This window comes from Mustela nivalis (genome assembly GCF_964662115.1).
Source record: "Mustela nivalis genome assembly, chromosome: 11".
Lineage (NCBI taxonomy): Eukaryota > Metazoa > Chordata > Mammalia > Carnivora > Mustelidae > Mustela > Mustela nivalis.
In genome coordinates this window covers 80,161,262-80,184,305 of record NC_139030.1, presented here as the reverse complement: position 1 = coordinate 80,184,305, position 23,044 = coordinate 80,161,262, and the positions used below count along the sequence as shown (strand labels likewise).

Genomic DNA, 23,044 nt, shown 5'->3' with positions numbered 1-23,044 from the left:
AACATTTTGTATTTCCAGCTTCCATGCCAAGGTTGAAAAAATGAGCCACATATGGTTAGCTAAACTCATTTGTATAAACTTGGCATGTTCTCAAAGCACATTCAAAGCTTATGTCAGTTTTGAAGACACAAATAAAATATATTTTCTAGAACCTCCCCGTCTTTGGTTGAATTTTTGGAAAAGATCTCCCACGATGTGAAGTTCTGTAAACTATGTTCTAAGTTGAAGCTGAATATCATGATTTGATTTGAATTTTCCATATACCCTCTTCTTCTTCAAGCCATGACACTTTAAGGAGTAAAGAAGTCTTATTTATGTACAGGCATAAGAAATATTTTAATTTTAAATTCCAAAGTGCCATAGATAATAACATATGTTAATCTTAAAAGCAGTTGTCATGTCTTAAGTAAAAATAAGTCTCTGAAAGATGTTCCATAGAATGTTCTATGCCTACTTTTTAATAAGCATTATAACTTTGATAAAGGTTAAAAAAATCTCTCTACTCTTGCTCTAACTTCATTTTTATTATTTTTATTTTTAAATTTTATTCATTTATTATTATGTCCTATGCCTTATCGTTATGACTAAGCATCAGATTAATAGACAACAATATCAACCTCAAACTTTTGGCAATGAGTACTTTGTGATAAAAATGTTGTATTTGTTTTTCAAGCATATATCCCTAGCCATGATTACCCTAAATCCTAACTTCCATAAGAATCTTAAATTATCATGAAGTTTTATGAAAAGTAGCCATAAATTCATTCAATAGATTTGCTGAAATCTCTATTATGCCCAACCAATAATTATGGCAGAAAAAATTAATTATTTTTGTTCTTTTTCCTTCTCTTATGAGCAAATTTCTTTTTTTTTTTTTCTTCCTAATCTGCATTTGGAGGTATGTATTCTGACAATTACTGTCAAATCCCACTTAGAGAAATAAGCAAATTGCATTGATGTAGTAAGAGTATGTTTCCCTTTATGGTGCAGTGGAGTGGAAACTCATCATTAAGATGTCTATTTTGTATCTGTGTACAGAAAGATAAAAATTGATACAGAGTTGCCTGGCAAATCAGGAAGGTAGGGAAGGCAAATTAATATTTGTCCAGCTTCTGCTTGTACTGGCCACATTGCTAGGTGACTTTGAAATTTTTATCTTATTTTAATTTCTTATAACAACCTTGTAGAGTAGTTCTATCATTTCAAAGATAAAGGTAATTGAGGCTCAGAAAGCATGTGATTCCTACTTCAAAGGACAGAGTTAGTCACTGGTTGATTATGTATCTTATATTCTTTCTGAAGTATCAAATTAGGGGTAGAGTTGAAAAAGTTTAGCAAGGAGAAATAACATATTTGATGCTTAAGAATATCAACTTTAAGTATAACATCTGAAGCAATGAAAATTTCACACCATCTCTTTGGGACATTTTTTTTTTCCCCCTGTTTTATTGTGTTTTGTTTTGCTTTGTTTTTCTATAATAATTCACCACAGCAGTTAACAAAAAAGTGTGTAAAGATTCCGTTTTTAACACTTGACCTTGAGATCTAAGAAGAATCAATAAATAGCCAGACACAAGAAATGAATGTCTGAAAAAAAAAATCTCAGAGTTAAGATATTAGGAGCACAAATGTAAAAAATAGATATCACTGAGGATAAGAAGGGCTGAGAATAAATATTGAGCCCAAGGCAAGAAAGCCATAGATTATGGCTTTGAATGAGCAAGCGAGACTCAAAGAAGACATTAAGGGTGTTGGTGAATGAACAATTTGAAAGAATATATGAAAAAAATTTTACTGGAACCAAGTTTCCACATCAAAGTGTACTGCATGATTAAAAAATATATATATATATATAATATATACATATATTTTATATATATATTTGTGTGTGTGTATATATATATATTTATATATATATATATATATTGCAAACATATAAGGTAGTTAATTACCCCCAGTTACAGTGTGAAATAGGAAGAATATTTTTAAGAATATTTTCAAGCAAGAAAGAAGTAGGATACATTCATCTCTTTCTTTGCAATGACGTCACTGCATTTTCTAACTTAAGTTAGCCAATAGCATTTATGTAGTAACTGCTTCATTCTACTGGTTCACTATGGACTTTTTCCCAAGCAAAGATCAAAAGATCCTACTATTATTGGCTTCAACACAGTGGAAGTTAGTGGTTCATCTAACTGAAGGGTCCTAGGATTGATGTAGCTGCAGAGATAACCAGATCCAGGTCTTCCACAATGCCACAGACTTGGTGCAACCAATCTTCCTTCATGGTGCTAAGAGGGATGAGGCAGGTCTGGGATTACACACAGTGCCCAGGGTTTCCTCTGGTTGGACAGACTTGAGGCATTTGTTAGTCCCTACAGTAGTCTTGGTGCCATAGGGAATCTATCTACTGTTTGATTGGTTGGGTCTGAGTGAAAAGGACCATCTCCACACAGGAATTTCCACTCCCAGGAGGAGGAAGAAATCTCTGAGAAGTACAGATGACAAAACTCCACCAAGTTCCCTAACTAAGCCATATCTCTGGCTATCTTCACAGTGGGCTTATTTACTTTATTCGTTTTTCCTTCACAAAATAAATGTGTTTGAGCTCTTACAATGTGCTAGTGACTGTAGCAGGGAGCAAGAAGGCAGGATACCTGCCCTCATGAAGCTTGAGGTGAGTACATGTGAACAGCTCCTTGTAATCCTAAAGGTGCAGCGGCACCAGGATGAGTTTCATCTGCCAAAACACATAATGAATGATGCCTCTCAAAATCTGATATTTGGCTGAGGTGTTTTACTGTCAAAATAGAAAAAAAGATGTAATACACTAACCTCTTGGCTTATTTTATGCCCAACGTTTCTTGTATGTAGATTATTTTAGCTGAAAATCATACCTAGAAGAGACCAGTGTTGAAGGAGAAAAGGATGGAGTTTTGGAGCAAGAGACCCTCTGGTGGGGTAGACAGGATGGTGTCTTCATCATCTGGTCTTGTGTATCTGAAGAGAAGGCAAGAGGGAGGCAGGATCAAGCACAAACTTTTTAAGTCATAATTTTAATGAGTCAAGTCTGAATACTAATTTCCTTGTACTCATTCATCATAAAGTGTCTGACATGAAAGATTTAAATAATTAGTGGATGGTTGTAGTCAACTTGCCTACTGGCAAATTTTATTATTTCCTTTAGAGCCATAGCCTTCATCCCTCTTTCAGATTCCCACCCCTCCCCATTTACTTCATGGTTGAATGTCCCCTTTTTCTGATACCCGATAAATATAATTTTTTGAAGAATCAACATCAAAAAATCCAGGTGATTGAGAAGTTTGTGAAGGTAGAAATATGCTAGATTGTGCATCAGTGTTGGAGATGAAGTTTTGAGATCAGGTCCTCAGATTTGTTTCAGAAAAAGTAAAATCCAAGCAACAAACTTCTGGGTGACCCTTCAGTTTGTATTCCAAATTCCTAGACTATATAAATGGTGCTCGCTTGAGCTCTCTTTCTCTCTCTCATCTATCTATATTTATCTATCTGTCTATCTATCTATCATCATCTCTCTATCAATCTCTATCTCCATCTATCTATCTATCTTTCTATCTGGAATCCTTATGGAATGGGATTCTGGTTTTTTTTCCAGTGGTTCTCAAGAAAGTCTCTGTTATGAAATATTGGCATGTTGGCTTCAAAATCACACACAGAAGCAATGCCTCTGTCACTTTGAGAGTTGACATCTCACCTTGCTAGCTTGCCCTTCTCAGGGGTTGTGTTTTTCATCTCTGGAAGGTGACAGTCCTCAGAAGGAGATACAAAACATTAATGTTGACGGATTTTCAAGAAGACAGTGAGACAAGTAACACTCTTTGTTGAATAACAGTGTCATAGCAGTTTTGAAGTTCTCGTTTTATGCCTTTGTCTGTCCTGATCAACAGGTGCTTTAAAAAACTGAAGCAAGTATTGAAGGAAGTCAAGAGAGCATGAGGACTGCATTTGTCTAGTTTATCTTGATACCTTGAGTTGAACGCAGGATTTTGTTTTGACTTTGTGGTCAGTTTCTTGAGGTTATATAACTCCTTATACCATCCTTTAAAAACACAGTATTACCAGGTAAATGAAAATCCCGTAAACAAAATTCAGCAATCCCTGAAGCCAGTACTACTATGTAACAGATAGAGAAATGGTCTCAAGGATCAAAAACTACTGCTATTTAGTTTCTGAATGATGGAACAGGGGATGGAGTTCATAATTCAATGATTCCAGAGCACAGATGTCGGACCTGCGCCTGAGCCGGTAATTTGTTTGGGAGAGAAGTTCACAAACATTTTATCAATTACTTCTGGGAAATAACCTTCTTTGATTTAAGCAATGCTTTTCGTTGTTTGTTTTATATTGGAAAAACTAATCTACACCCAGATCTTGCAACACCGTCTTCATCGTGTGAGGAAAAAGCATACTTGTTTAAATTCAGGATTATGAAACTTATTTTTATTTTTATAACATGAGATGTGTCAGGCTTCATCTATCTTGAGTGTTAGAGTCTTATTGCAAAAAAAATTCTGCTTTCTTCAGCCCACGTAACTTTCACTTCCAGCCAAGTATTCCTGCAGCGGAGTTGGTCCTACCTCCCCAACCACCATTTAAATGCTCAGTCTGAAACAAGAGGGTGCCCTATTTTCCCAGGCATTTTTTTAAAATTTCTGGGGTCGCACATTTGTTTTTAGGCTTTCTCTTCCCTCTTCTTTGGTTTCTCAGTTTCATTGATTGTGTGATTATTTCCACATGAGTCAGTTCATGCCCTCTAGAAAGCAGACAGCAAGCTGAGTGGGGTTAGAAGTGTGAGAGATTTAGGGGCACCTGGGTGGGTATGGTGGTTAAGTGTCCAACTCTTGATTTTGGCTCGGGTCATGATCTCAGAGTCCTGAGATCCAGCCCCGTGTTGGGCTCCACACTGGGTATGGAGCCTACTTAATATTCTTTCTCTCCCTAACCCTGACACTTCCCCTCCTCGTGTGTGTGCACACATGTTCTCTCTCTCTCCAAAAACACAAACACAAAGAATTAGGATATGTTTATTGAGAAGGATGCGTGGAATTATGGGGAGGGGACAAGAATAGGTAAGACAGGCCTCAGGTCACAATGTGGCATGGCATCTGCTAAAGGAGAAGTAGTGGGATAGGAAGAGCCTCCTATCATGGTGAAGCTGTGGGAAATTCTCTGCTAGCCAAAAGCAGCACTCAGACCCAAGACTGCCCAGAAAGGACTCCCACATTGGGCAGAAATCACCTGGTTCCATTCCACATCATGCTCAGCTATTGGGGAGGAAATTTCTAGGGACAGAGTGACCTTGACTAATATATTGCCACAGATTTGAAGACCTTGTAGTTGGTGGCTATCAGCTACTGTCCTTACAGAAGTTTTTCTTGAGGAAGATGTGAGCCACAGGGCTTCATGGCTATCACAACTCACCCCTTTTCCTCAGCAGACACTCTTCTCTTACAGGTTTGGGGGACAGCTGTTTCATGCTCCCTCAGGACTCTTCCTGAGTGAACCTTATAAAGGAAAAGTTAGAATAATAAACTAAAGCCTTCATCACTGTATCATATAGAGGCTGTAACTGATACTCATTACCCACTACCCCGCCCCCCCCAACCATTTGTTTCAAATTCACCTCACTGTCACCATCAGCTAACACCTCTGTTGGTCTCAGTGGCTTACTTGGTGGTGAGACTAATCTCTCCCATGAAAAGTTGGAACCCCTGGTAACCAAATCCTTTTTGGGCCATGGTTGCTGCATGGGACTGTATTTCAAAATCATAATTGGACAAGGGAGTTTCAAAAAGGGTTCCACACATTTTTCTTTCTACGCCATCATGTGGCAGCAGCCCTGCCTCCTTCAGCTGATTGGATCAAAGAGCTGTCCACAATGGAGACTTGTGTTCTGGCTTGCTGGCCACTACAAAGGGAGTTCAAATTACCCAGGAGACAGATATGGCTTTTTGCTCAATGGAACACTTCCTATGTCTTCTAGAAGGAGTGTGCCCTGCTTTAGAGAATAGGATCTCTAAGTTAGAGCCCAGAATACAGGGACAGAAAATACAAATTCCCCATAATCACTACTGGATTATTGGTAGTGGGTGAACTTCATTTCTCGTGGCATATTCTTTCTTAATGGGAGATCTCTGTTGCATACATCACAGCTGTTGTACCAGTATTTGTAGAGGATTTGCATCCTCACACACTCTCATGTAACTTGCAATGCTTTCCTGTTGGGAGGAGAATCTATCCCTACCCCACTGACATCAAGTTTGGCCATAAGACTGGTTTTAGCCAATGGAGTGTGAATGATAAATTATCTGTCATATCTGAACAGGAGCTTTAAGAAACACTCTGTGATTTTAGTGAGTCCTTCTCCCTCTACCATAAGGACATATCTCAGGAGAGGCTTGATCCTAGAATGAAGAAGATCTATACATGAGAGTCACAGCTAATACATAGTCAACCGAATTAATGAGTGCAAGAAATAAATCTTTGTTGTTGTAAAGCACTAAGGATCAGTGATTGTTTATTACTGCAGGATAACTAACAAGATCTGAATAATAAATTGTATCTTTTTCTATCTGTGATATTTTACTGGTAGCCAGCAAGTCTCCTTTGTCCCACGATCTAATATTTGTGTTTACTTGGTTGTTTTTTCTTTTTCTTTCTTTTTTTTTTTTTTTTTACTTGGCTGTTTCTAAATAACAGATGTCTGCTCATTAATGGCTCTAACTATTGTTCTTAATGTTTCTGCGAGGTCTCTGGATTGGCTACGTCAGAAATGTCTGGAGATAGTTTTTAAAAACAGGACTTATTGATTACACCTACAGAGGTTCTGACTCAACAGATGTGATTCAGTAGTTGTCTTTAGTGGGGGTCCTGGAATCTGCATATTTTTAAAACTCCACATGTTCCTACAATAAATTCAGAAATTAGTTGTCTGCTATGTTCCACAATCTTTGGTTTGCTTTAGACTAATCATCTTCACTGGTCTTGAACTTAGATGTACCACAAACCTTTTATTGCGTACCCTTAACCTTGCCTTGAACAGTGGTCTTTGTATCTTACTTATTTTAGTCCCATTCCTTTACCCTGCATTTACAATAAGGTCAAATTAAACTGCAACTCAGACCTACTATTGTTTGAAGTATACATTAAATTTCCCTTTGGAAGAAATGTGTTTGTATCTCTGTGTGTGTGTGTGTGTGTGTGTGTGTGTGTGTGTGTACACACATGCATGGACATATATGGACAAAAGCATTCTGAGTTAGAGATGAAATTGTTTAATGCTGAAAAAATGTAATTTTGAAATGAAGCAGCAGAGCTAATTATCTGGCTGAAAAAAGGCACAGGCTCTATTTAGGTCAAAAGTAACAGAAAAATTGCTGATACAATTATTCCTAGTAACTGTCTCATAAATGCCTATGTGCATTAACACACGCATAAATCCTCTCACGTGGCTATGGTCCTCTGAATGAGATGACTGTCTAAATAAATCCTTAAAGCACTTTTTGTTCTGTGATATGACAACAGAAATAAAGGAAACAATGAGGATGCAAAATGATTGAAGGTAAAGTTAAATGAAATCAAGTATCTATGAGAAAAATAAAGGTTATAATTATCACAAATCAAAGAGAAAACTTTCCATTCCACCACACCCATCCCCGTCCTCCACCACTCCTATTCTGTCTTAAATTCTTAATGGTTTTTCATAAACCATTCCATTTGAGGAAGTTCCATTTGGTTTTTGAGGGATGTTCTTGAAGATAGCACAGAAAATAAAATATGTTCTTGAAGATAGCACAGAAAATAAAATATGTGGAAACAGTGTCCAGGCTTAGGATGCTTACTATAATGATGTGAAAAGCTCCACCCAGGCAACCCTTTGATTTCATTCATGCTTCTCTGGATATCCATTGCTCAGGTTAGTGTGCCCCGCTTCCTGTCATCTTTATTTCATCTCGCAAAGATGGCATATCCAGTGTCTGAATATCCACTCAAAATATTCATTAAAAAAAGAAATAAATATAAACAATGTTTTTGACTGATTGGCAAGTTGTCATCCAAATTTAATGCCAGGATCGGTTTCAGGTTCTTGTTGAATCCTTTCTGGCTCTGTCTACTCTGGTCATATAATTTGCTAAGTCCTCGAGTGAAGAGGGAAAGAAAAAAAAAAAAAAAGCCACACACACACACACACACACACACACACACTAACTCATTTTACATTATTGTTCCTGCTGGAATGTAAAATTTGTGACACTCATTATAATGCTATGAACGATACAATACAGAGAATTACAAAACCTTCGCTTGAATTTCATCATGTTACAAGGGCAGAGTCAGCCAAAATTAAGGTTAAAAAAAAAAAAGTTTAAATAACCTTAAGTCTGGAAAAGTAGATTCAACAGCTTTCCAAAATTTATATATTAAGGGCGATTTTTTTTTTTTTAAATGAGAATAGATCTTAAATCATCTCCTCCTCCCCCTCTTCCTTCTTCTTCTTCTTTTTTATCAACATATAATGTATTATTAGCCCCAGGGGTACAGGTCTGTGAATCACCAGGTTTACACACTTCACAGCACTCACCATAGTACATACCCTCCCCAATGTCCATAACCCCACCACCCTCTCCCTGACACCCTTCCCCTGACAACCCTCAGTTTGTTTTGTGAGATTAAGAGTCTTTTATGCTTTGCCTCCCTCCCAATCCCATCTTGTTTCATTTATTCGTTTCCAACCCACCAAACCTCCACATTGCCTCTCAACTTCCTCATATCAGGGAAAGTATATGATAGTTGTCTTTCTCTGATTGACTTATTTCGCTAAGCATAATATCTTCTAGTTCCAATCAGAATGACTTTTTTATAATTTATTTCTGTATAAGAAAATCAGTGGAATAATTTACAACAATGTTTCTTTTTGTTTACTCTATTGATGGATGAACATAAATGGGGAAATTGGGAAAACTCTAGAAAAAAACCTCTTTTAAAAAAAAAATTCTCCTTGGGGCGCCTGGGTGGCTCTCTGCCTTCGGCTCAGGTCATGGTCTCAGGGTCCTGGGATCAAGCCCCACATCTGGCTCTCTGCTCAGCAGGGAGCCTGCTTCCTCCTCTCTCCCTGCCTGCCTCTCTGCCTACATGTAATCTCTGTCTATCAAATAAATAAAATCTTTAAAAAAAAAAATTCTCCTTGACATTCATGTCCTTTTTCTTCCTAAAAAAGTCGCCATTACTTAATAACATAGAGAAAAGCCCAAGAGTTATTTCTTTTATAACTTGCTGAGCTTCAAACTGAGAGAGATTTCTTATATTTCAAAACTTTTGTCCAGACTTTCGCACCTAAAACTTAAGAAACTTATATTGATAAACTTTGCATATTCTATTTATGAGGTATTTAGATCTATCCCAGGCTCAGTTGATATTTTAACTACACCTCTTTATTTACTATTATGCTACTTAATTCTGAGATAACTGAAGGTTTACTATTATGCTGCTTAATTCTAGTATAACTGAAGGTTTCTGGAGAACTAGCAGAGGTTGGCAATTCCTTCCTTCCTTGCCACATCCTCCCTTCCTGCCCCCTTCCTCCTGTCTCTCTCTCTTCCCTGTCTTTGGTAACAGTAAGCCTTCTGCTGTTTTTATTGTTGTTGTTGTTGTTTTGTTTTTTGTTTTTTTATTTGTTTTGTTTTGTTTTATTTTGTTTTGTCTGCTTTGTTTTCTCGCTGTGTTAACCAGGTGACATTAGGGTTGACTTAATGAGGTGGAGAATAGTGTCAGGTGCTGCCCACTTGACCTCAGTCATGTGTCAAAAGACAGTCTGTGAGTCATTGTCATGGATCTCTTGTTTGCTTTATAAGCACCCCCCCAACAAGATTTCCCTTAGAGAAAAGCAACTGAAGATCCAATATGCTACTGCAGTATTTTCTTTTCCTTTAGAACACTATTTTGAGAGTATCTGGATGCCAGGGTACTAGGACGTCTGGAAATGAGTGTGAGGACTTCTCGATATAATCAGGTTATATCTGCTTTACTGTCACACTTAATGCAAAAGCACAGAACGTTCTTGCGCCAAGGCACATGTTGCTTCCCCAGGCTAGAGTTAGCACGTGAGCTCTGCCCTAGGAGAGAGAGGCTCGTGTGCCTCCCTGTGACCTGGCGGGTGCCGGCTGACTTCACCTTCACGGACTTGGCTCTGCTTTGTTTTACAGCATAGGTGGCGAAGTGGGGCGGGGCCACGAAGGAAGTTACGCGGGCAAACATTTCCGCATGGGATTCATGACGATGCCTGCTCCTCAGGACAGACTTCCCCATCCCTGCTCCAGCGGCTTTTCCGTGAGGTCCCAGTCCCTGCACTCGGTCGGGGGCACAGACGAGGACAGCAGCTGTGGCTCCCGCAGGCAGCCGCCGCCCAAGCCCAAGCGGGACCCCAGCACGAAGCTGAGCACGTCGTCGGAGACGGTCAACAGCACGGCGCCCGGCAAGAGCGGGAAGGCCCCCGAGCGCCCCGAAGGTAACACGCGTGTCGCTCCCCGGGAGAGCGGCCTCACACGTGTGGGGTCCGCATGCTCCTGCCCTCCTCCCGAGTCTCCCAATCCTGCCTCTGTCTCCCCGGAGCCCCAGGCAGGGGTGGTGCAGACGAGGAGGCCTTTTATGAAGATGTCAACAAAGGGCACCCAGAAAGATGTATTTATATTATCAGAAAGGGAAGGCAGTGTGTGTGTTTTCTTACCCCCTTAGACCTGCAGATCATTGGGAAATTGTTTGGAAAAAAAAAAAAAAATCTAAAATTGATATTTTCTTGCTTCGATTAGGATCACTTGTATGCTTCTAGAAGCATGATGTGATTCTTAGGGGAACATGGTCAAGCAGAAGAATATACAGAAGGCAAATTGTAATCATTCTTAGAAATCACGATTTCATACACTGTGGTGGAGTTCCTTCTGGTGAATATGAACACACACACTGTCTATATATTTCAATGCCTACTTCACTCCCGATCTGTAAATTCTACCCATACCTCTGTTTTTCCTCAGCTATGAAATGTGCAAAACCATCTCCTCCTCCTTGCTGGCCTGTGAGTATGAATTAGGTCAGGTTAATCATAGATGTCACTAGCTCTTTAGTCTTCCTGGAATAAGGAAGTTTCAGCTTTCCTGAGTTTGTCTGGAGAGTTCCTTGGAGAGAGGTCAGTCTCAAGTGTGCTTGCATACAAGTTCATTCAGATTTTGTGGATTAGTTGTAGAAAGCACTTTGGGGTTCCCTGTGCTGCGGGGGGGTCATCTTGAGAAAATGGCTCCTCCGCCAGGTCCATTAGTTGTTCTCTCACACTGTCTGTCCCTGACATTCTCCACAGCAGGCTTCCCCAAGTCCCCAGCATACCTCGTATCACAGTGGTTTGCAGCTGGGAGTGGAAGCCAAGGTGGTCCTTTCCTCAACTGGGAAAGTATCTTTGCCATGTGGGTTCCTGAGTCCTTCACAAAGGTTTCCTCGTCTTCTGGTCTAATCTTTCAGCAGAAGCTTAAGCCTAGTCCATGAGATGGGGTGCCCATGAGGCATGTCACATCTCTTCCATCAACCTTATTTCTTCTATCCCGTGTATCTGTGCCCTGGTGCCTATTGAGCTAAAAACAAAAGCTTCAGTGCACACTGAGGAATACAAACACATGCTCAGAGGTGGCGCTCATCCATGCATTCTACATGGACAGTCTCCACTGAGGCTGTTTTCCTACTATGCATACACGTAAAAACATGACTCTGTGCATATGCATGCAAGTACATGTGTGAATGACGTGTATGTGTGTGCCTATTTCCCAAGCTGAAATCATGATGCATACAGTTTTGTGTTTTATTTTTGTTTACTCTTGTGACTATTTTCCATGGCATTCAATTTAAGAAACACCATTTTTAAGAAGGTAACTATACATCACAGCACTTTATTTAATCATTTTCTCCTTGATGAATACTTAGGTTGGTCCAGTTTTGCTCTAATGAATGAAACTGACATGAACGTGTGTGTGTGCATGTCTGTGTCTTTGCTGGTGCAACTCTTTTTATTGTTCCTCTACTGCCTTAAGAGTAGATTGGAAGACCCCTTTCTCTCCTGATTCAAAGTCACCAGCATGTCCTTCAACTGGTAACACATCGATGCTTGTAGAAATAAGTTAGGTGTTTCCTTTACTTCTTAATACACTAAAGGGCCCTAGAGATCTGCTTTTGTAAATTTGAAATGTTGTTCTTGGGTTTCCCCTGATGTTGTTACATGGTGTCTTTCATTTCTCCGTATTTTCTCTGATCTTATTTCCAGAAGTACTCCCTCTCCTACCTTTCTTGCCAAAAACTACACAGCCAGTGATATTAGATTGTTTACAAAAGAAGTTTACTGATTTAGAACACCAGTCTCTAACTTATATGGGCCTCAATGTAATCTAGAAATATTGAAGAATCAAGGGGAAATACAAGGACCTCCCAAAGGGGGAGGGAAAGATGAAACAGAGAAGGAAAGTATCCTCGAAGGAATGTGTTATCAAGCACTGTAGTACAGCTGCAAACTTCTGGAAGCAGGATAACATACCTCCAGAATAGCCTCTCTCGCATGAGGGGGGCCTAGGGTCTTCCAAGTGAATACATGCAGAATACAGGATGGTTGTTCCACAATAGGAACATTTGAGTGGTGATTTAGTTGTCTTAAAAGCAGAGCTGCTTACCATTCATTTGAGATGCCTTAGCTACCTAATTCCTGAGGAAGAGCAGCTCTTAATTCTTTCAGATCCCTTCACCATCTGAAGATCTAGGGTTTCAAATAACTACTTATCAAACAGAAGACAGTAGCTCTATTATCTTTATTTCTTTGAGGACAGGAGAGGAGAGAGTGACTGAATTAGAGCTGCACAAAGACTTAAGTGAGGTGTGGAAAACTACTTGATTGGCATGAGGCTTATTAAACACGAGGTCGAAGCTCAGCATCTCTTCTCAGAAGAAGTTCTAAGTATGGATTGAGATGTCTTCAGCTGTCTACTGAGTCTGGTCTACTGAGAATGGTCAGTAGACCAGATGGGCTACTAGGATCCAGTGCAGAAAAGGTCAATTTCTACAGCGATTCTTGATGTACATTTCAGCTCTTCAGAACACTTAATAAAAAGGCAATAACAGGGGTGCCTAGGTGGCTAAGTCGGTTAAGTGGGTGCCTTTGGCTCAGGTCATGATCCCAGGGTCCTGGGATTAAGCCTCACGACAGGCTCTCTGCTCAGTAGGGAGCCTGCTCCTCTCCCTCTTTCTGCTGCTACCCCTGCTTATGTTCTCTGTCCAAAAAAATAAATAAAATCTTAATTTTAAAAAAGGCAATTGCAAAATTGGATACATTCACCTCTCTTCTACCAAGTTAAGGCTTCAATAACGAGAGAGAATCAGGGCTCGGTTGAGAGATGGGGAAAAAATCTCGAATCCAAATGCATGTATATGTGTACACTCAAAGCCAAAAGCATATAAATATGTAGATTGTTCTTTTATGAATCCTCAGTTCTTTATAACTGGGAGTTAACTGAAGTTCATTACAGAGCATATGTTTTCTTTACAATTTTCCTAGCTATCAAAATTATAACAAAGATGAAAAGTGACTTCTATGAATCTTAGTCCATCTTGTCTTTTTACATTAAATGTCAGCAAAATCAAAATATTGATTCAGTGGTATTAGAATGATTTCCATGGTAACTGGCTTCTATTTAAGTAGGGGATTATGACTTCCCTGTGGTTAAAAGTAAAAAAGAACCGGACTTGTAGCAAAATAGCTTTTCAGAGTAGGAAAAAAAATAGCTCAACGATGAACACACCAAAAAGTACATACCAAGAATGTACAATTTAGTTTTTAAAAATTGTATTTCTATCACACTAGTGATACATATTTATGACTCTATTTCAGGGTCTTCTACAATAGTAACACCTTTAAAAATTATACAGTAGAGAAGATATACTGGCAACAAGTATGTGATAAGTATTTTAATTGCTTTTTTTTTTTTTTTTTTTGCCTCAGTGTGGTACCTACTTAGTTTGAGGAGAGAATAAACTAAATAAAGGGAATTAACTAGAAAGGATGAGAAGTCCTACCAGATAATGTCTCATGTATGACCCAGAGGAAGCAGGAGATGTGCAAACCCGTGTTCTTTACCCCTCACAGTTCAGGTAGATAGCTATCCTGTTCGTGGCACGGTGTGGTGCCGGCAGTAGAACCTATAGGCACTTGACTTTGGACAAGTGACCCAATGAGGCTGTTTTGTTACCTTTAAATGAGTATGAAAAACTGAAAATTGATGGTTCCCTGCCTTCCTCACAGCCTTATGACAACACAGTGGGACAATGCCCATGGTGATGCATGGTAGAAAGAAATTGCTATGCAACTATAAATTAATACTATTTTAAAGGTGGGTGTACTTACTGCCTATTAATAGGCTTGAATACATAAAATTTGAGTTTGGTGCAACACATATGTTAAAAACAAATAGGAGAGGGAAAAAAGCTTCTCTTTGACATACACACACTCTACAAGTCAGGCTTAAAATTTTTTATACAACAGAGTGAATACACAGGGAAGTATTCTCCAGGTGTAATAATCTTTTCATGGTATTATGACATTAGTATAATATTTAGTAAAATGAGGAAAATACAATTCTCTAAACATCAAGAACTTTTATACTTTAGAGTCCTTTAAAAAAACAACAGGAAATATTATTTGTAAATTGAGGTATGACTGACATATAACATAGTAGTTTCACATGTATGACAAAAGGATTCAATATTCGTATATATTGCAAAATGTCCAGCACAAGTCTAGTTAACATCTGTCACCACATATAGTTACAATTTTTTTTCTTGTTTTGAGACCCTTTAAGATCTATTCCTTTAGCAACTTTCAAGTATACAATACAATATTTTTAGCTAAAGTCACAATCATGTACATTGTATCCTAGGACTTGTTTATTTTATAACTGTAAGTTTGTGTCTTTTGACTCCTTTTACCCATAACCCCTATCCCCCAAAACAATATGTGCTTACCTTCCATTTCTTATGAATCTTTTTTTGGGGTCATTATATATATAATATATGTAAAATATATTATATATATATAATTTTTTAAAAAAATTATAAAATTATAAAATTTAAAAATTTTTTAAAAATATATGTAATATATTACATATATTATATATATAATGACCCCCAAAAAAGATTTTTTAAAAAAATTGTATATATATAATATATGTAATTTTTTTTTTTTAAATTTGAGAGAGAGCGCATGATGGTGAGGGAGGGGGAGGCACAGAGGGAAAGGGAGAAAGCAGACCCCTCCCTGAGCAGGGAATGTGACACAGGGCTCTATCCCAGGACTCTGAGAACAGGACCTGAACCAAAGGCAGACGCTTAACCAACTGAACCCCCAGACATGCCTTTTTGGATCATTTTTAGTGCTTCATTTATGACATTATTTCATGATTATCTCTTTACAAGACAACGAGAAAATATTTTTGAATTGAGATAGTTTTCCTGCTTTCTGACTTTCCTTTCTAGAGATGTGTAGTGGAGTCCTATTTGTGAATCAGAAATTGGGGCACCTGAAAAAGTATTTGGAATCATGACTGTCCTTAAAAACTTGAAATGCACAGTTAAGCTAGAACCAATGGCGAAATTCATCATAAGGTCACTATCTTAAAAACAAAACCAACAAAAACCAAATTCCCATTCTAGGTTACCACAAGAAGAAAGTATCACCCTCTAACAATGTTGTTTTCCATGCCTTCATTTATTCAGCCAATACTATGAGCACTACATTTTACATTGGGATCCAGTGGCGAATAGAACATGGGGGCCTTTCCTTCATGTCGCTTACAGCCAGTTTGTTTCCAACTTGCAACTCAGCCTTCCTCAATCCCATCACAGAGAAAGCACTGACTAAAAGAAATCCTTTCTAGACACCAGAAAATCTGGCATGACAGCTATGGGGAATTCTTCCATGTAATTAGTTGTTTATCTCTCGAAGTAGCAGTTTAACACATTTTAATAAAGTGTTTGTTCTTACAAAGAATATTTGCTGTTATTTCATTGTTCAGTGCTGACAACTGAAAGGGTGCCCAAATCTGATTTCCTACTGATAAACCTTCAAAAGTAACCTGAGGGCATTTGAGGAGGAGAAGGTTGAGTGTGCTTATTATGTTGGGGAACTTTCAGGTTTCAGAATTCTGGTTTAGGAACCTAAATCAGCATCAGTCAGCCAGCCATACACCCTTTTTGCATTCTCAGTTACTAGCCCAGATCTCAGATGTTCAAAATTTAAGACTATTCCTTTTACAACTCAGCCATATTAGAGAAATATGAGTGTGAGAAGCAAATATACATGGGTTTTGTATCAGTGCTTACAGCATTTAGCACCGTTTCAGCCTCCCTCTCCTCACGTATAAAATGGGAATAACAATCCTGATTGCGTGTGGTGGGTAGAATGCTGTCCAAGAGGTATCTGAGAGTCCCTCCTTCCTGGTATACTCAGCCCTTGTATACCATTGTTGGCTTGAAGATGGAGGCAGCCATGTGGCAAGGAATACAGGTGGCCTCCAAGAATTGAAAGTACTCTCCAGCTAAAAGCCAGCAAGTAAACAGGGACCTTGGTTCTATAACTGCAAGGAACTGAATTCTGTCAGTGACAAAATGATCTTGGAGGTTGATTTTTCCCCAGAATCTCCAGACAAGGACACTATCTGGCTACCATGGTCGTTTCAGCCTGTGGGACCCTGAGACATGGAACACTGGACCCTGGCTGTGCCCAGACTTCTGATCTGTGGAACTATGAGCTAACACAAGGGTATTGATCCTTAAGCTGCTGTGGTTGTGATAACTTGTTATGTGGCGAAGGAACGGTAATCCATCTTACCGAGTTGCTAGGCAGAAACGTGAGGTGGGGCAAACTGCAGAGAGCTGCCCTTTCTCTCTCAGCACTGGGCTGTTTTCTCTGAAGAGAGTGACCAGACTATACCTCTAAAATAAATGAGATGAAAAAAGCTTGGAAAACACTGACATCTTAGGGTGCTAGAGTATCTTAGATTTTTGTGGATTTGTTTAAATCTTTTCCTGAGAGGGTCCTTTCTTCTCACCAACTGCTTTTGTTCTTTCAAAGTGCTTAGCAGTGGCTTTTCAGGTGGCATTTTGAATGACTCATTTCGATGGCTGCAGCTTTTCTGCTTAAGACCTTTCCCACATAACAAGGGGCACTTGTACCTCACAGACCATGCCCACCATGTGCTCCAAGCCCCATGTAGCACCACACTAATAAAACACAAAGAAAGGCAGAGAATGAGCTCTGGAAATCTTCATAGTTTCCACACTGGATAGCGTCCTGGTGTGTATTCTCCTTTGCTTTCTGGGATGCAATGTGGGAGATGATCATCAGAGTCCCACATTCCTGGATTCCTCTTTCCGGGTTGACAGAATCAGATGCTGCTAGGCTTCCTAGTGGAAAAGCCATCTGTCAAACCAGGCACTGCTCAAATGGAGACAGGGCTGTACATCCACAGCGTGTGTGATCTTTCTCCAAATGTGCCCTGAGGCCCGTGAATGAAACAGTTTGCAAATCAATCATCACACAACACATCTCTCTCTGAGTCCTTGCCCTACTTGTTGATTTGGTCCAACGAACTACCTTGCCTCTAATGGTCTCACCCAGCATCCTTCTATGAAGAGTCTGGATTTGGCCCCAATTGTCCCACTGTCTTAGATTTGTAAAAGGATTTTTGTTCACGTTGTTAGCACAGACTGTGTTTTACCAATAGCCCAAAGTTCCTGAGTGTGGTGATAGGGTATTCATTTGGAGGGTGTTTGCTTCCTGGGCAACAAATTGACATAAACTTCATGGCTGAAAATAATATATCTTTATTATCTTACAGTTTCTGTGAGTCTAGAGTCTTCTCAGGGTCTTCCAAGGCTGCAATACAGGGCCAGCTGTGTTTGGGGTCTCATCTGAGCCTCAGGGTCCTTTCCATGGTCATGTGGCTGTTGACAGAATGGATTTTCCTGAGGTTGTGGAATACATGAATACCATGTTTGTTCAAGGACAGTAAGAGAGAGACTCTCTCACTTTTATTTTTTTTCCCTTCAAGAGAGGCCTGGATCTTCTTTATAATTGCTCATCCAGGGGTACCTGCACCTTTGGCTCAGGTCATGATCCTTCCATTTTGGGATGAGCCCCTCATTGGGCTCCCTGATCAGCGGGAGTCTACTCGCTCCTCCCTTCTGCTCCTGCTCTCTCCCTCTTTCTCTCTCTGTCATATATATAACTAACATTCTTTTAAAAATAAGTAAATAATCTTCCTTTTGATGAAATAATGAGTCAATTGATAAGAAAACTTAATTACAATTGAAAATATCTTTGCCTTTTCCACCTACTACAACTTAATCACAAGAGTGAAAAACCATCATGTTCACAATCCTGAATGCACTTGAGGAGAGAGAATTGTACAGGACATAAGTCAATGAGTGCAGAGCTCTTGGGACCTAGAATTCTCCTTCCCAGAATGATACAAAGGAGAATATGTAGCTTTTTTAGAAGCCATCCAACTATCTGGTTGAATACTTCAAAAGTCAATTTGTAGAAAGTTAATTAGAAATATTAGAAGCAAACTATAGTTCACTAGAATAATATAAATATCATTAAATGATCTAAATAATTGGTAAATAAATAGAGTATGATATAACTCCCCTCTTCATTTCTTTCTCTCTTTTCCCATATAATGGAAGCCACCCCAATCCAAAATGTCTGGATTGTTTTACTGAGTTGAAGGTAGAAAAATTTCACTTGTTTTGAGTTTAGCCTTACCATGTAAGACATGAAAAATGTCCCATAACCCCCATGCTAAAGGACTTCAAGCACATAAAAATCTAAGACACCAAAATAGTGCAAACATTAAAAATTGTGGTGTATATAAATGTCAGTCTATTTGATCTTTGCTGTTGATTTTCCTGGTTGGTGAATTGTCTTGTTGACTCCCTGAGATAGCTTGACCCATCACAGTCTCTGTCCCCTACCACACCATATGGATGTGGAGTAGACAGTACACAGTATCCTTGATATGGCTCTGGTGCTCCCCATAATTTTCACCTGTGGATTTCTCCAGAACCCCAGGACTGTAGGGATTAGTGGGGGTAATTTATGTTGTGTATCTATCTGTCTTCTGCCTGCCTACCGAGTAGCATTTTGATGACAAATAAATATTAGACTACATGTTCCCGAGTAATGCAACTTTTTAATTAAAACAACTGCATTGATTTCCAATAATGGGTACATGGACATCCAAAAGCATGTGTCCTCAAAGGAAGTGAAGAAAACTAAATATAACTCACTATCACTTTTCTCATGTCTTTGTTTTTGTCTGGTCTCAAGCTTGGATAGGTATCTATCTCTTCTTTATCATCATGAAGGAGCAATGTAGTAAGTTATTCAATTACTAATGCTTCACCAAAACATGAAGGAGTAATGTAGTAAGTTATTAATTAACTAATTACTAAGATTTTGTTTAAAAAAATGGGAGAAAGGCGTTGATGGCCTGTCTTCCTTAAATAATCTCTACCTCTTTTATTTCCTCCCTTGTCTGCAAAGCACTCATTTTTCTATTTCTTTAGCCTTCAGTATTGTCTCTAAGTCCTGAAGATAACTGAGAGCACCATCAGTTCAGTCTCCTTGCACTTATGTAAGCGTCTTCCCTGTGCATTAGCTCAGCTCCATTCCAATCTTTCCAACCCTAGGTAGTATCTTTCTGAGAGTATTTCTGATAAAAACATTTCCTTCCATTTGATTACATAAAACATTTGATACTTTGCCAAATGATATATATATATATAGAGAGAGAGAGAGAAAGTGGTATGATCTCCTTTATATCTATATTCTTCATCTCATAGATAAAACAATATAGGAAGGAATCTTTAGTCCAGTAGTGGGCAGACTTCTTCCAAAGCGTCCTGGAAATGGGATTAACTCATTTCAGACCAAGCTAGATTTGACTACTAATCTAACCTGTTTCTGACCTTGACCCATTGGCCTCCTCAAACCACCATCTTACATGTCTCCTTGTTCATCTGGCTTCTAAAAGGCTTTCTGCATGTGCTTGCTCTACTGAGCCAACTCTCATTTGTTTGAGATGCATAGCTTACTATCTGGCCTCATAGTCCCTGTGACGCTGAATCCAGTCTTGGTTCTCATCTCAGTGGCTTTCTTCTGGGCTTTTCCTTTGTTACTTCTCTTCAGCATTTTAGATTATTGGTAACTCCCCTATCGGTAAACCTCCCCCAACCCCGCCGTTCCTTTGTTGTCCATGTACCACTCGCCACTGGGTTTCTTCCTGACCACTGCTCTCTAAATCTCCTTTAATGATATCTTTTGTTCTGCCTGATTCTTAAATGATGATGCTCTAGATTCTTCCCCTGGCTCTTATCTTCTACTCTGATAGTTGTTGAATAAATAAGTGATGAATCCACATACTCTCCAAATACCTGATTGAATCTCTGGACCCACTTCTATCTGTAGATATCACAGAGTCTTCAAACTCATCATGTCCACACTGAACCAGCCACTTCGTAGGTTTCCTGTCTTGATACTGAGTTTAGATCTTGATACTGAGTTTAGAATGTAAGAGGTTTATCAGATTGCTCTCCTTACCTTACCCCTGACATCTAATCCATCATCAAATGTTGCCAGTTCTGTTCCTCAGATCTCCCATGTCTGCCCCTCTCCATCACTTATGCTTTTACTCTCCCATCTCAGACCATCATCATTTCTCACTTTGACAACTGGTCAGGCACCCGACTTCTCTCTTTTCCTGCTCTCTTCTCAAATCCATCCACCTTACTCCTTCCAGAGAGGATTTCCTCACCTGCACATCCAGTCATATCTTTATCCAGCTCGTGTTTTCATTGGTTCTTCTGTTATCCATTTCACCATTTACCTGAAAAAGCATAACACATGAGCATGATCATCATCATCTCGCTCCTGACAACCCATAGAGTCACATCTCCCACCATGCATGCTCCTTGTAGTGACCCTGAAGCACGTAACCTTCTCTGGACAAGCCAAGCTTGTTCTTGCTTCTGAGCACTTCTCTGCCTGTGGAGTTCCTTCTATCTGGAATGTCTTCTCCAAATTAGTCTCCAGAGCAAGTTTCTACTCATCCTTTAAGATCTCAGGACAACCGCTACCCATGCCATCCACCCACCACTCAGTTCCAGCTTGGTTTACAATGTGGTCACCATTCCAAATGATTTAAACAATGAGATTGTTTTAGGTCTGTAAAGTCTTAAACTTTCTCCATTGTTTTATACTTCTGAATCTTGGTTAGTACACAAATTATGTGCGGTGACAAATTATACTGTTGACAGGTCATCATGTGTTATTGGCACGGTGTAACTTTTAAGTTTTCCTCACCTTATAAGCCAAAGAAGGCTCAGCTTGTGCCATTCAGATAAGGTCTAAAAAACGTTTCTCATCTGAGATGCTCTTAATAGAGACTCGAGCTTTCTTCCCCTTCAGTGACTTTTAGAAGTTAGTTTTAACCTTCCCTCTTCATATGCATTTTTGGATTTCCCTTCACTATTTCTGTCATAGTCTTAAAGACCAGGGATATCCTCCAGATTAGTTCTGTTTTTCCATTATAAAGGCATCCAGCTTCTGAGCAGTTTCTCACTCTATCTTCAAGAAGAGTGTGTGAAGCCATTTTTTAAGGCAGAGTGACTGCAAGTGTGCATAAATCTTGCCTTTAATTGACCTCAACGAAGCATCCATTTACTGCAGAAAGAGTGTTTTGATTTTATGGCCCTCTGTACTGAGACTTCCTATAATATGTATTGCTTTCTGTGATTTCTCTTGATAAGTGGGAGGGCAGTGATTTAAGACAAGCTTTTTACATTTCTTTTTTGCTATTAATATGTATTAAATTAAGCTGATTATATGGAGCAGAACATGGGAACACATCACCCTTTGGAACCTCTGCTTTCTGACAACTTCATCTAATGAGAACAGCTGAAAACTAGGAAGAGTGAAAAAAAAAAAGAGCTTGGGGGAAATAAACTCCTTCTAGCACTGAGAATTGTGAATTTTACTGAATGTCAATTGTAGGGATTTTTTTGCTTCTTTGTTTTGTTTTTAATTTAGTATACATTTGTTTTCAGGTCTTGTTTCCAGACCACTGTAGCAATGAATTATCATGGGGAATTATCATGGGGAAAAGAACAGCAAGGACTATTTTACCTGACACTAGAGAAGAGAAACAAAATTTAGGGAATTTATACAGTTAGTGTCAAGTCAAAGAGTATTACCCGGTCAAAATGCCTTGATTACTCTCAGTCTGTATTACTTACAGTGTGAATGGTGATGCCCTCGAGGATGTCATTAGTCAACAAATATTTATTGAGTATCTGCTATGTGCCAGGCACTATGCTAGTAATGGAGAAAGAGGAAAGTTGTGTTATGTCCCCTAAAACACATTACAACTCAGGGAAGACCACTGGCAGAATCAGTGTATTGCTTGGTGAAGTACAGAGTCTGGCGTGAGTGTAGATCAAGGGCAGCTACCTCAAACTTGAAGAGGCAGAGATGGCTTTTCAGAGGAAGTGTCTTAAAGTGCTGGAAATGAGAATGGCAATATATTATTTTATTTTACTTTTAAGTAAAAACTATGCCAAACCTGGGGCTTGAACTCATGACCTGAGATCAAGAGTCATATGCTTTACTGACTGACACAGTCAGGTGCCCTAAAATGCAATATATTTTAGAAATAGTCTGTATAAAAATGCTTACAATGAAAAAGTATATTGCTATCAAATGAGAATGCTCTTATATCTCTGGAAAATGTGTCTAACCAAGCTGAGTTTTATTCTTGTAGTTCTAAGTAACCAAAGATTTACTCTCCATATATAATCTTTATTTGGGGAGTTCAGATGTTTATCTTATGGAGTCCTCCACCTTTATGAGATACGAAGGACTGGTTATCTT

At 39.0% G+C, this 23,044-nt stretch overlaps 1 protein-coding gene across 6 annotated transcripts in view; it reads left to right on the top strand.

Moving 5' to 3' along the window:
• The window catches only part of NYAP2 (neuronal tyrosine-phosphorylated phosphoinositide-3-kinase adaptor 2), a 257,780-nt gene that overhangs the window by 98,322 nt on the left and 136,414 nt on the right, over positions 1 to 23,044 (top strand). For all 6 annotated transcript variants that reach the window (XM_082689984.1, XM_082689981.1, XM_082689982.1 and 3 more), the window contains one exon: positions 10,242 to 10,543. In XM_082689984.1, the coding sequence (XP_082546110.1) occupies positions 10,242 to 10,543 (302 nt within the window). The remainder of the gene's footprint in view (positions 1 to 10,241; positions 10,544 to 23,044) is intronic.